Source organism: Chlorocebus sabaeus, chromosome 9 (genome assembly GCF_047675955.1).
Source record: "Chlorocebus sabaeus isolate Y175 chromosome 9, mChlSab1.0.hap1, whole genome shotgun sequence".
Lineage (NCBI taxonomy): Eukaryota > Metazoa > Chordata > Mammalia > Primates > Cercopithecidae > Chlorocebus > Chlorocebus sabaeus.
The window spans coordinates 75,405,636-75,420,487 of record NC_132912.1 but is presented as its reverse complement, the minus strand read 5'-3'; the positions used below and the strand labels follow the sequence as shown (position 1 = coordinate 75,420,487).

Here is a 14,852-nt window from a genome sequence, read left to right as displayed (position 1 = left end):
CTTGACTGCTCCTCCTTTCTTTTCATTAGTCTAGCTGGTGTTATTAGTCTATCTCTTATTAATTTTTTTTAAAATAAGAAAACAGCCCACAGATTTGTTGATGTTTTGAAGGGTTTTTCATGTCTCTATCTCCTTCAGTTCAACTCTTATCTTTGTTATTTCTTATCTTCTGGTAGCTTTGGGGTTTGCTTGCTTTTGGTTCTCTCATTCTTTTAGTCGTGATATTAGGTTGCTGATGAGATTTTTCCAGCTTTTTAATGTGGGCATTTAGTGCTATAAATTTCCCTCTTAACACTGTCTTAACTGTGTCCCAGAGATTCTGGTACATTGTATCTTTATTCTCATTAGTTTCAAAGAACTTCTTGGCTTCTGCTTTAATTTTATTATTTACCAAAAACTCATTCAGGAGCAGGTTATTCAATTTTCATGTAATTATATGGTTTTTAGATAATTTATTAGATTTGATTTCTAATTTGATTGTACCATGGCCCAAGAGATTGTTTGTTGTGGTTTCAGATAGTTTGCATTTGCTGAGGAGTGTTTTACTACCAATTATAAGACTAATTTTAGAGTAAGTGTGTGTGCTGATAAGAAGACAGTATATTTTGTTCTTTTGGGTGGAGAGTTCTATAGATGTCTATCAGGTTCATTTGATCAAATGCTGCATTCAGCTACTCAATATCTTTGTTGATTTTCTGTCTTGATGATCTGTCTAATATGGTAAATGGAGTGTTAAAATCTCCCACTATCTTTGTGTGGGCGTCTAAGTCTGTTTGAATATCTCTAAGAACTTGCTTCCTGAATCTGGGTGCTCCTGTATTGGGTGCATGTATATTTAGTATAGTTAGATCTTCATGTTGAATTGAACCCTTTACGATTATGTAATGTCCTTCTTTGTCTTTTCTTATCTTTGTTGATTTAAAGTTTGTTGCATCTGAAACTAGGATTGTAACCTCTGATTTTTCCTGTTTTCCATTTGCTTGGTAAAGTTTTCTCCATTCCTTTGTTTTAAGCCTATGTGTGTCATTGTATGTAAGATACCAATGGGTCTTGATCTTTATCCAGCTTGCCATTCTGTGCTGTTTAATTGGGGGAACTTAGCCCATTTACATTTAAGGTAAGTATTGACATATGTGGATTTTATCCTTTCTTAATGGTGTTACCTGATTATTTTGCAGACTTGTTTATGTGGTTGCTTTGTAGCGTCATAGGTCTGTGTACTTCAGTGTGTTTTTTTCATGCCTTATAGCAATCTTCCCTTTTCCTACTTAGTGTTTCCTTCAGGAGCTCTTCTAAGGCACATCTTGTGGTAATGAATTCCCTCAGCACTTGCTTATCTAAAAAGGATCTTATATCTCCTTTGCTTATGAAGCTTAGTTTGGCTGGATATGAAATTCTGGGTTGGAATTTCTTTTCTTTAAAAATGTTGAATATTGGCCCCCAATGTCTTCTGGCTTGTAGAATTTCTGCTGGGAGTTTGCTGTTAGTTTGATGGGCTTCCGTTTCTAAGTGACCTGACCTGTCTTTTTAGCAGCCTTTAACATTTTTTTCTTTCATTTAGACCTTGGAGAATCGGATGATTATGTATTTTGGGAATGATCTTATATTGAAGTTTCTTATAAATTTACACATATATTAACCATATGACCCAGTAATTCCACATCTAGATATTTAAGCAAAATAAATAAAAATGTGTATACACAATACTAGTTTTACAAGAAAGATCTCAGTGGACGTATTCATGGTAAATCTAAACAAAAATCCAGATGGTCACTGACAGGATCAAGCACAAACTGTGGTATATTAATAGAATGAAAAAACATTAAACAATAAAAAAGAACAAAGTACTGAGGCTTGAAGCATGGATTAATCTCCAAAACATCATACTGGGTAAAAAATGCCAGACACAAAACAATGAAAATTAAATTATTCAGTTATGACAGCAGGCATTACTAATCTAACTTGATAAAAAATTAGAACAGTGGTTGCCTGGGACCAGGGTTCGTAGTGGAGATGGAGAAGAATAGGAAGGAAGCGTGGATTGACTACAAAAAAGCACCAGGAAATTTTGTGGGGTAATGGAAATATCTCATATGTTGACTTTGATAGTGCTTATACTGATATCTTATATATACATATATATATAATGTTAAAACTTTTTGAACATTTTAATTACAATCTGTGCATTTCACTGTATGTAAATAATATCTGATTTTTTTTTAATTGAAAAATTAAATAGGGGTTAAACATTTTAGAATATAATTTATATTCTGTTCACTTGTAATATACGTTTTTAAAATTTTCCAGGGATAAAACTCTGGACTAAACAGAAGACAATAATGGTATATTGCAGTAATTTTCTCAGATATTCATTTTATTTTATTTTATTTTATTTTTTCTACTGATAAATTTAAATAGTCAATACATAAGGTGGTTATTCATTATCGGTGGCATTCTTTTCATCTCTAAACCTAAGAGATATACACTGATTAATGTTCAAAGATATCTGGATGACTTTGGACCGACCCTAGCCCATCAGTGGTGATATCCAGTGATCAGCATGATTGCTCAGCCTATAATTCATCACCTTGAAATATACAGTACATGATACATTGCTGATTTAGTGTCTCAGCCACTTCAGCACTTCTTATCATCACCTAAGTGAATCTTGATAATTGATAGAGTGAAAAAGATTGAAAAACGTGAAGGATTAATCTCACAGAACAATTACTTTTAAAAATATAAATAATTCAAAATTTTCATTTTAAATTAATATGCTTAATTGAATTTTCCTACAAATCAGCTTGATTTGTTTATACATTTCTCACTGACTCTACTCATATTTTTCTCTCCTTCCTTTATTTGTCATGAAAAAAGAGCTATATTGCTCTGAATAGAAAGCAATAAAAAAGTTTTAAGGTTTTCTTCCACAAAACTTACATACAGAGGCAGTATGCATAGTCACTAAGAGAACACTTCTTAGAGTTGTATCACCCAGCCACACCACTTATACAATATGTGTGACATTAGTTAATTTATCTAACTTTCTGAACCTAATTTCCATCACAATTAAGATAATTAAAAGGTGCCTATACCATAGAGTTGTGAGAAATTGCATGCTTAGTCCAGTGCCTAATAACCTTTAAGCACATAACACAGTAAATATGTACGTTTATTATTTTCTGTGGATTTCTTTGTTTTCAGGTTTGCAGAAAGCTCTTCTGTAATATAAGAACACCAATCCGAATCAAAGATTTACTGAGAATATTGATGTTAAATTAGATCCTTCACACATGAAATAGATTGAACAATATTTTTGCTAAGACAAGCAAAGGCTTAAATGAAAATCAATGGAATGAGTAGTTTCCATACATTTCCTGATCCACAACAATCACTTCTGCTCTGTTCACTGATGATTCTAAACTATCACTGCAGGGCAATTACTGTATACAGTAGATCTTAGTTCCTGTAGATGGCAATAAATGTTTTTGAATAAACAAATAGTTATATAGAGAAACAATAAAAAAAGACTCAAGGACTATGTGTGTATGTGTGTCCATTTATGTATGTATGCATGCAAATGTATGTGTATGTGTATATAGTTTGGTTTTACTGAAATGAAGTTGGTGTTAATAGTAAAATTCAGAAAACTGGGGCATCGACAGGTTGATCGATATTTTGAGGCTCTGGATTTTGTCCACACTATCCAAAGGTAACATATTTTACTGCAAATTATTTCAAGTATTTATAACACGGTGAAATAATCTAAATGAAAGTGTATATTGTAAAATTGTAAAAATGTATTAAAATTACATGCCTAATTTTTGAACTGTCAAAAGCATGACTCTTGATGTTTAACCTGTTTGCTGTAACTATAATGTTAAACTAAACTTATTTATCTTTTAAGAAAGACCATTAGCTAATTTAATCAGAAGAATACTATCAACACTGGGTAGCAAAAGTTTAAAGCATTTTACAAAGACCCTCACAAAAACATTGTGCAGTGGACAAAAGGATTTCTGAATTTTATAGCTACAACAATAGTCCATATGTCTCTCTCATTTCTCAGACTGCCTCCACTTGCATATGACAAAAGGATACAAAATCCAATATGGGGAAAATATAAATTCTTTTCCTCAACAAAACCATCCAATTTTCTCATACACACGTAACTATCTATCCAGTTACCCAAATGAGAAATTTGATATTTATTCTAGATGATCTTTTTCCTCCCTTATCCAACGACATAGAGTAATTTCAGGCTATTTTATTTTGCAATAGTGTCTGCATTTTCCCTTTTCTATTTCCTTTTTTCTCAATCTCGTTCTATCCCTCATCTTTCTTGCCCATATTTTTATTGCAAAAATAATTGGATAATGTTTAGTACTGACTTATACTCAATTACAAATGAAACCTCTTCCCAGCAATGTAATTAAAATGTTCAAAAGTTTAAAATAATGTATATAATTTATGTTCTGTTTGTATGAAAATTAATACACAAATGTATTTATGTCTTGTGTATGCTCATCTTCATTGAAAAAATATAGAAGGACACATATCAAACTGATTACAGTTACTTGTAAGAAGAGAAGTCTACAGATAGGATAAGTAAAGCAATGTTTCTAGCAGGACTCTTTGTTTATCTGTGTCATGTGAAAGTTTTTACAGTAGGATATACATTCTAGCCCCTTAACTGATATTCAGTCAAACAGTTCACTGGATTAGCTGAAGTTTTTCCTTTCTCACATAATCACATTGAGTTATGGCCATAACAGCACCCTGTCTTCTGATAGGTCATTCCTTTGAGCGTGAGCACTTCTAGTTCTGCATGTTGACTCATGTACTCACCAACAGTCACCTGTCTTTCCAGCAGTTACCTGCAATTGAATAACTCAACTATATATTATGTTAAGATACAATATGACTGCAAAAAAAGAGTTGCTTCAATGAAAAAATAAGTTAAATACTTTGAAAAACTAAATGAACAAGGGTTGTTAAAACATTTCTGTCAAATTTGGGATGAGTGATTCAACTAGTAGGAAAAATGTATGGACATGTAAAGGAATATTCCAATCTTATCTGTGGATTACTCATATAGAATACATTGAAACAGAGATCACAGACTATTACGAATATGTATGATGTGGGTATCTAAATGCAGGTCTTCACAAAGAAGAGGCCTTGAATATACTCCTAAATTTGCAGAATCAAAGTACATTTATATTTTGACAAGATAAAGTGTTTAATGTACATGCTTATTTTTTTATTTACCTCTAATTCTTTCAGCTGATCAGCAGACTACTATTCCAAACCATGTTAAATAAAAACACTTATGAAATAACGATTACGTCAGCATGTGAAATCAATTTTAGAAATATATTGATTGATAATACATGCTCAGCTTATGAATTAAAGTGTGCACAGGCCTTATTATTAATAACTTGATAACATGTATTTCATTTACAATTAATGGAAACTTCAGTGGGAAAATATCAGAATATTGAGGAAAAATTACAGAATTGAAAAAATATATTTTGAAGAAATTATATTTATTGTTTTTGATTCCTGATTTTGTTGATTTTAATTTGGAAATAAATTATGTAATATGTCTATATAATAAATATAGAACCTTGTTTTATGTGAAAAAATAAGAGCAGAACATTTAGAATCTGTTTACTTTATTTTTGTTATTTTATTTTGAAATAATTTTAGACTTATAGAAAAGTTATAAAGACAGTTCAGAAAATTTCCATATTCCATTAACCCAGCTTCACCCAATGTAAAACATTACATACTTATCATATAACAATTATCAACACTAAAAATTAAATTGCTAAAATACTGCTAATAAAACTAAATGCATTATTTACATTTTGTTAGTTATTCCAATAATATGCTTGTTCTGTCCTATGACGAGTTCAGCATACTGTGTGTATTTAGTTCAGACTTAAAAAAAAAAAAAAAAAAACTTTTCTTAGGTTTAAGGCTACATGTGCAGGTTTGTCATATATGTAAACTGCATATCCTCAGGTTTGGTGTACAGATTATTTCATCACCCAGGTAATAAGCATAGTACTCGATAGGTAGTTTATGGATCCTCACTTTCTTTCCACAATCAGTCCTCAAGTAGGTCTTGGCATCTGTTGTTTCCTTCTTTATATCCATAGGTACTTGATGTTCAGCTCCCACTTGTAAGTGAGAAAATGTGATATTTAGTTTTTTCTTCCTGTGTTAATTTACTTAGGATAATGGCCTACAGCTCCATCCATATTGCTGCAAAGGACATGATCTCAATCTCTTTTATGGCTGCATAGTATTCCATGGTGTATATGTGGTATATTTTCTGTATCCAGTCTATCATTGATTGATTCCATATCTTTGCTATTGTGAATGGTGCTGTGATGAATGGTGCATGTATCTTTATGGTAGAACAATTTATATTCCTTTGGGTATATACCCAATAATGGGGATTGTTCGACTGAATGATAATTCCGTTTTAAGTTATTCGAGAAATTGCAAAACTGCTTTCTACAGTAGCTGAACTAATTTACATTCCTAACAGCAGTGTGTAAGTGTTTCCTTTTCGCCACAACTTTGCCAACATCTGTTATTTTTTGACTTTTTAATAATAACCATTTTAGCTGGTATGAGATGGTACCCCCCTGTGGTTTTGATTTGCATTTCTCTAATGATGTTGAGCATTTTTTCATATACTTGTTGGCAAAGTGTATGTCTTTTTTTTTTTTTTGAGATGGAGTTTTACTCTTTTTGCCCAGACTGGAGTGCAATGGTGCGATCTCAACTCAGTGAAACCTTCACCTCCCTGGTTCAAGCAGTTCTCCAGTCTCAGCCTCCTGAGTAGCTGAGATTATAGGTTAATTCTTGGTATTTTTAGTAGAGATGGGGTTTCATCATATTAGTAAGGCTGGTCTCGAACTCCTGACTTCAGGTGATCCACCCATTCTGGCCTCCCAAAGTGCTGGGATTACAGATGTGAGCCACCACATCCAGCTGTGTATATCTTTTATTGAGAAGTAACTCTTCATGCCATTTGCCCACTTTTTGTTTGTTTTTTGCTTGTAAACTTAAGTTCCTTATAATTCTGAATATGATACCTTTGTCACATGCATAGTTTACATATATTTTCTCTCATTCTGTAGATTGTCTGTTTAATCTGTTGGTAACTTCTTTTGCTATGCAGAAGCTCTTTAGTTTATTAGGTCTCATTTGTCTTTTTTTTTTTTTTTTTTTTGAGACAGGCTGGAGTGCAGTCACACAATCATGGCTCTCTGCAGCCTTGACCTCCTGGACTCAACCAATCCTCCCACCTCCACCTCCCGAGCAGCTGGGACTAAAGGTATGCACCACCACGCTGGACTAATTTTTGTATTTTCTGTAGACATGAGGTTTCACCATGTTGCCTAGGCTGGTCTCAAACTCCAGGGCTCAAGCAATCCACCTTAGCCTCTTAAAGTGTTGGGATTATAGGCATGAGTTCCCACACATGTCCCAATTTTTGTTTTTGTTGCAATTGCTTTTGACATCTTCATCATGAATCTTTGCCAGTTCCTATGTCCAGAATGCTACTTCCTAGGTCATCTTCTAGGGAATTTATAGTTTTAGGTCTTATATTTAAGTCTTTAATTCATCTTGAGTTGGTTTACATACATGGGGTGAGGAAGAGGTCCAGTTTTAATCTTCTGCCTATGGCTAGCAAGTTTTGCGCATCAGTTATTGAATAGAAGAGAGTCCTGTCTCCATTGCTTATTTTTACAGACTTCATCAAAGATCAGATGGTTGTAGGTGTTCGGCTATATTTCTGGGCTCTCTATTCTGTTCCATTGGTCTATGTGTCTGTTTTTCTACCAGTACCATGCTGTTTTGGTTACTGTAGCCTTGTACATAATTTGAAGTTGGGTAGCCTGATGGCCTCGGCTCTGTTCTTTTTGCTTAAGATTGCATTAGCTATTTGGGCTATTTATTGGTTTTATATGAATTTTTAGAAATTTTTTAATTCTGTGAAGAATGTCATTGGTGGCTTGATAGGAATAGCATTAAATCTATGAATTACTTTGAGCAATATGGCCACTTTAACAATATTGATTCTTCCTATCCAAGAACATGAAATGTTTTTCCATTTGTTTATATCATCTCTAATTTATTTGATAAGTAAATAAATTAGAGGTCTTTCACCTCCTTAGTTAGCTGTATTCCCAGATATTTTATTCTTTTTTTACCTCTTGTGAATGTGATTGTTATTCATGATTTGGCTCTCAGATGTGTTTGTGTATAGGAATACTATGAATTTTGTACATTGGTTTTGTATGCTGAAACTTTGCTAAAGTTCTTTATCAGATCAAGACACTTTTGGGCAGAGACTATGGGGTTTTCTAGGTACATAATCATATCATTTGCACAAAAAATAGTTTGACTTCCTTTCTTCTTATTTGGATGCCTTTCATTTATTTTTCTTGCCTAATTGTTCTGGCCAGGACTTCCAGTATTATGTTGAATAGGACTGGTGAGAGACAGCATCCTTGTCCTGTAGTGATTTTCAAAGGGAATGCTTCCAGCTTTCATATTTTCAGTATGATGTTGGCTGTGGTTTGTCATAGATGGATTTGATAATTTTGAGCAATGTTCCTTCAATGCCTAGTTTGTTGAAGGTTTTTAACATAAAGGGATGTTGAATTTTATTACGAGCTTTGTCTTCATTTATTGAGATAATTGTGGCTTTTGTTTTTAGTTCTGTTTATGTTATGAATCTTATTTACTATTTGTGTATGTTTAACCAACCTTGCATTCCAAGTGTAAAGCCTACTTGACCATGGTGGATTAGGTTTTTGATGTGCTACTGAATTCAGTTTGCTACTGTTTTGTTGAGGATTTGGGCATCTATATTAAACAAGGATGTTGGCCTGGAGTTTTCTTTTTTTTTGGTGTGTTTCTGCCAGATATTGGTACTGAGGTGATGCTGACTTCATAGAATGAGTTAGGGAGTAGTCTCTCTCTCCAACTCCATTTTTTTGGAATAGTTTCAGTAGAATGCTACCAGCTCTTTTTTATATGTCTGGAAGAATTCAGCTGTGAATCTGTCTCGTCCGGCCTTTTTTTTGTTGGCAGGCTTTTTATTACTGATTCAATCTCAGAACTCATTATTAGTCTGTTCAGATTTCTTCCTAGTTTAGTCTTTGGAGTTTGTATGTGTCCAGAAGCTTGTCTTCTTCTTCTAGATTTTCTGGCTTGTGTGTATAGTGGTATTTATAGTAGTCTCTGGGATTTTTTGTTGTATTTCTGTGTGGTAAATGGCAACATCTGCTTTGTCATTTCTAATTGTGTTTATTCGACTCTTCTCGATTTCTTTATTAATCTAGCTAACACTCTATCTGTCTTACTAAGTTTTTTCGAACAATGAACTCCTGACTTCATTGATCTTTCTTATGGTTTTTCACCATAAAGACAGAAAAATGCTGTAGTATTTTTCAGTATAGTATGCTTTATTTAAAAATGCCATTCAGTTTTACAGATGTATCTATCACATTTTATTTATATTTGGATCCATTTTTAAGCATTGTGTATTTCCTCTTTTGGGCTATTATAAATAAAGCTATTGTAAACATTAATGTATACATTTTTGTATGAACATATGTTTTTATTTCTTTTGATTATAGACATAAAAAATAAATTTCTGGGCAATATGATGCTTAATATTTTGAGAAACTGCCAAACTGATTCCAGCATGGCCACATCATTGACAATTGTGGGGCATTCCCATCATTTCCCATCTCAATTTCCTTTAGTTTCTCTCTGATTTTGGTTACTTCTTGTCATATACCAGCTTTCCGATTGATTTGTTCTTATTTCTCTCATTCCTCTAGTTGTGATAATAGGTTGTTACTTTGAGCTCTTTCTAATTTTTTGATGTGGACATTTACTCCTATAATTCTCCCTCTTAATACTGCCCTAGCTGTGTCCCATCCCAGAGATTCTGGTATATTATTAATTTCAAATAATTTTTTTATTTCTACCTTAGTTTCATTACTTATCCAAAAGTCATTCAGGAGCAGGTTATTTCATTTCCATGTCATTATATGGTTTTGAGCAATTTTCTTAGTATTGATTTTTATTTTCCTTGCACTGTGTTCAATTGTGTTTGGTATGATTTCAGGTTTTCTGAATTTGCTGAGGATTGTTTTATGTTTGATTGTTGTGTGGTCAATTTTAGAGTATGTGCCATGTCCAGATGAGAAGAATGCATACACTGTTGTCTTTTGGTTGCATGCTCTACGGATATCTATTAGACCCATTTGGTCAAATGTCAAACTCAGGTTCTGAACATCTTTATTATTTTCTACCTTTATGATCTGTCTAACACTTTCAGTGGGTGTTGAAGTTTTCCACTATTTTTATGTGGTTACCTAAGTCTCTTCCTAGTTCTTTATGAAGCTGAGTGATCCTGTACTGGGTGTGTGTATAGGATATTTAGATCTTCTTGTTGAAATGAGCTCTTTACCATTATGTAATTTCCTTCTTTGTCTTTTCTGATCTTTGTTGGTTTAAAGTCTGCTTGTCTGAAATTAGGATAGAAATCCCTGCTTTTTTCTGTTTTTCATTTGCTTGGTAGATTTTTCTCCATCCCTTTTCGTGGAGTCTATGGGTATCAATGCATGTGAGATGGGTCTCTTGAAGACAGCATACTGTTGGGTCTTGCTTCTTTATCCAAGTTGAAACTCTATACCTTTTAATTGGGACAATTAGTCCATTGACATTCAAGGTTAGTATTGATATGTGCAGATTGTTCCTGTTATATTGTTAGCTCTTTATTTTACAGACTTGACTGTGTGATTGCTTCATAGTGTTACTAGTCTATGTACTTAAGTATGCTTTTGTAGTGATTCCTTCCCATGTTTGGTGTTCCCTTTAGGACCTCCTGTAAGGAAAGTCTGGTGGTAATGAAATCCCAGCATTTGCTTGTCTAAAAATGATCTTATTTCCCCTACACTTATAAAGTTTAGTTTGGATATGAAATTCTTGGTTGAAAATAATTTTCTTAGTAATTCAAAATGTAGGCACAATTTTACTTCATATCTCTTTAGTCTCCTGTTATCTGTAATGGTTTTTTGGTCTTTTCTTGTCTTCCATAACCTTAACACTTGAAAAGAACTAGTCAGCTATTTTGTAGACTAGGACTTATCCATATTTTATCATGATTAGACTGGGATTATGAGTTTTAAAAATTACAAAGGTGAAGTGCTCTGCTTATCATATTATATCAGGGTACATAATATCAACATAATTTAATCCTGGTGACATTAACTTGAATCACTTGGGTAGCATGTCATCTACCAGGTGTTCTCCATTGCAAAGTTACTGTTTTCCCTTTCCATTCTCTGTGTGTTAAAAATAGTCACTAAGTCCAGTTTGCACTCAAGAAAAGGAGTATTTAAGTTCACTTGCTAGAGGGAGAAATACGAAATTATCTGTGGACCTAGGTGGGCAGATCACAAGGTCAGGAGATTGAGACCATCCAGGCTAACACAGTGAAACCCCATCTCTACTAAAAATACAAAAATTAGCTAGGCATGTTGGTGCACACCTGTAGTCCCAGCTACTCAGGGGGCTGAGGCAGGAGAATCGCTTGAATCTGGGAGGTGGAGGTTGCAGTGAGCCAAGATTGTGGCACTGCACTCAAGCCTGGATGACACAGAGAGACTTCATCTCAAAAAAACAAAAACAAAAACAAACAAACAAAATATTTTGTTCCTTCTTAACATTTTGCCCACTAATTTTTACATTTTTTATTTAATTTGCCTGCAGCATCTATTTCTGTGGTTCTCTTCTCCATTTATAATTTGGAATTATTTTGTAAGAAATAATTCATCCACATTTCTTTACTCAATCAGTCATTTATATCAGTAGAATCATAGATATTTACTTTAGTCTATGGTCATAATCTAATATATAATATTTATTTTGCTTTCAAATTCTTCTAACATGGGCCATTAGGAACTTTTTCTAACTGGTTCATGTATTTTTTCAACATGTATCTGTTCTTTCATTCTTTGAAGCACTTTCTTTAGACCTTTTAGTTTTCTGACATTACAAGATGCCCCAGGTTCATCTTATATTTCTCTTTTCCCACTCTACCTAAAACCTGCCATTTCTCCAAGGAGCTCTGGCTTTTTTCCCGAAAAATTGTATTTGGAAATCGAAATCATAGGTTTACACAGCTATCTCCTAGTCTAGTCTAGTGTCACAGGGTTTATTCTACTATTACTTTAGTGGTTATTTGTAGCTTCCTTCTCTGACAGTGATTATCTTATTCTCACTATCTATAAATATTTACTTATTCTTTCAACCCTTGTATACAAGAAAGATATTTTCAGAACTGTTGTTCTGTAAATATGTAAGAAATACATTTAGCAACCAGAGTACTGTGTTTTTGTAGAATTCTTTCTGTCTGTGGAATTAAGTCGAACACAGTATTCCAAAGTGACTCAGGTCAGCTATTTTTTCCAGTCCCTTCAGTGTGGTTATGTCATGTCATCCTTTTACAATACAGCTAGAATAATTTGTCACAGTCACATTCTACCTTGAGTTTCTTGGACTTTCTGTTTTTATAGTTTGTTTTTTTTCTAATTTGCACATAGTAGGGTTCACTCTTTATGTTATACAGTTCTATAGAGTTTGGCAAATGCATAGAACCATGTATCCACCACTACAGAGGTTTGCACAACTGTTCTATTATCATTAAAATTTATCTGTGTGATGTCTTTTAGAAAACATCTCTCCCTTTCCCAATCTTGGCAACCACTGAATTTTTTTTTTTGTTCTTATAGTTTTGACTTTTCTAAATGTCATATAAATGGAATTTTTAAATATATAGATTTTTGTGTCTGGCTTCTATTATTTACCAAAATACATTTTGAGTTACAATTTTCTTGATTCAATCAATGATATGTTCCTTTTTATTTCTACCTGTATTCCATTTTGTGAATATACTCCAACTTGCTCATCTACACACATCTGCTGAAGGATATCTGGGTTGTTTCCAGTATTTGGTGACTAAGAACAAAGTCGTATAAACATTCACCTGGGCCTTTTTAAACCGATGTATTAAGATGTAATTCACTCATGTAACGTGTAAAATTTAATAGATTTTAGTATACTCAGAATTGTACGACAGTCACCACAATCCACTTTAGAAAATTTCCATCATGCCCTAAAGAAGTCCCATGCTCGTTAGTAGCCACTCCTCATTTACTCCTAACCATGCTGCCTTAGGCAACTACGGATCTACTTCTGTCTCTACGGATTTACCTATCCTGGACATTGTATATAAAACATGGTCCTTTAAGTGGCTTTTTTCACTTAGTATAACGTTTCCAAGGATCATCCATGCTGTAGCATTTTTCAGTATATTATGCCTTATTTAAAAATGCAATTCAGTTTTACCGATGTACCTATCACATTTTATTTATATTTTGATCTATTTTTTAGCATTGTGTATTTCCACTTTTTGGCCTGTTATAAATAATGCCATTGTAAACATTCATGTATACATTTTTGTGTGAACATATGTTTTTATCTCTTTTGATTATAGACATAAAAAACAAATTTCTGGCTCTTCACTTTTGCGGCCATCACCGAAGCGGGAGCGGCCAAAATGCAGTTTAATCCCTTTGTGACTTCCGACCGAAGCAAGAATCGCAAAAGGCATTTCAATGCACCTTCCCACATTCACAGGAAGATTATGTCTTCCCCTCTTTCCAAAAAGCTGGGACACGAGTACAACGTGCCATCCGTGCCCATCCGAAAGGATGATGAATTTCAGGTTGTACGAGGACACTATAAAGGTCAGCAAATTGGCAACGTAGTCCAGGTTTACAGGAAGAGATATGTTATCTACACTGAATGGGTGCAGCGGGGAAAGGCTAATGGCACAACTGTCCACGTAGGCATTCACCCCAGCAAGGTGGTTATCACTAGGCTAAAACTGGACAAAGACCGCAAAAAGATCCTTGGACGGAAAGCCAAATCTCTCCAAGTAGGAAAGGAAAAGGGCAAATACAAGGAAAAAACAATTGAGAAGATGCAGGAATAAAGTAATCTTATATACAAGCTTTGATTAAAACTTGAAACAAAAATAAATAAATAAATTTCTGGGTAATATGATGTTCAATATTTTGAGGAACTGCCAAACTGATTCCAATGCAGCCACATGATTGACCATTGTGGGACATTCCCATCATGTCTAAGACATTTCCATCATTTCTGTATGAGTTACACTGGAAGATTCAATTCTGTTAATATATCAATTATTCTCAATTTAGTATATAGATTAACATAATTATAATCCAAACTTCCATCAAGTTTTTTGTGATTTTAAAAAATCTGATTATAAAACATATAAGAAAAAATAAACTAGGATAGCCTTTTTTTCTTTTTTTTTTTAAAAAAAAGAAAAAGTTGGAGAACTAACACTTCATAATTTTCAGATTTACTGTGAATCTATAGTAATTAAGAAAATGTGATACTGGCAAAAGGATTGCACATAGATCCATGAAACAGAATAGAGAGCCAGGAAATAGACCCAGCCAAATATAGCCAACTATTTTGTAAAAAAAGGTGTAAAGAAAATTCACTGAAGGAAGATTGTCTTCTAGACAAACGATAATGAATAAATCGTATGTCCATATGCAAAAAAGGGAAAAAGAAAAGTCAACCAATACTTCACATATTATACAAAGTTAACACAAAATAAATCATAGCTCTAAATTCAATATGTAAAATTATAAAACTTCCAGAAAAAGAAAAATATTTGCAACTTTGTGTTTAGCAATGAGGTACAG

General features: G+C 33.4%; 1 protein-coding gene across 1 annotated transcript; it reads left to right on the top strand.

The window, feature by feature from the left end:
* The first annotated feature begins 13,630 nt into the window (after window positions 1-13,630).
* Window positions 13,631-14,141, top strand: LOC103216112 (large ribosomal subunit protein uL24-like). Its single transcript, XM_007963310.3, has one exon. It carries the CDS (start codon window positions 13,667-13,669, stop codon window positions 14,102-14,104), a length of 438 nt encoding a protein of 145 aa, XP_007961501.1. The 5' UTR covers window positions 13,631-13,666; the 3' UTR covers window positions 14,105-14,141.
* Window positions 14,142-14,852: the final 711 nt, after the last annotated feature.

Coding starts and splice junctions, on each gene's coding strand:
- LOC103216112 (XM_007963310.3), top strand. CDS start 13,667: ATGCAGTTTAATCCCTTTGTGACTTCCGACCGAAGCAAGAATCGCAAA.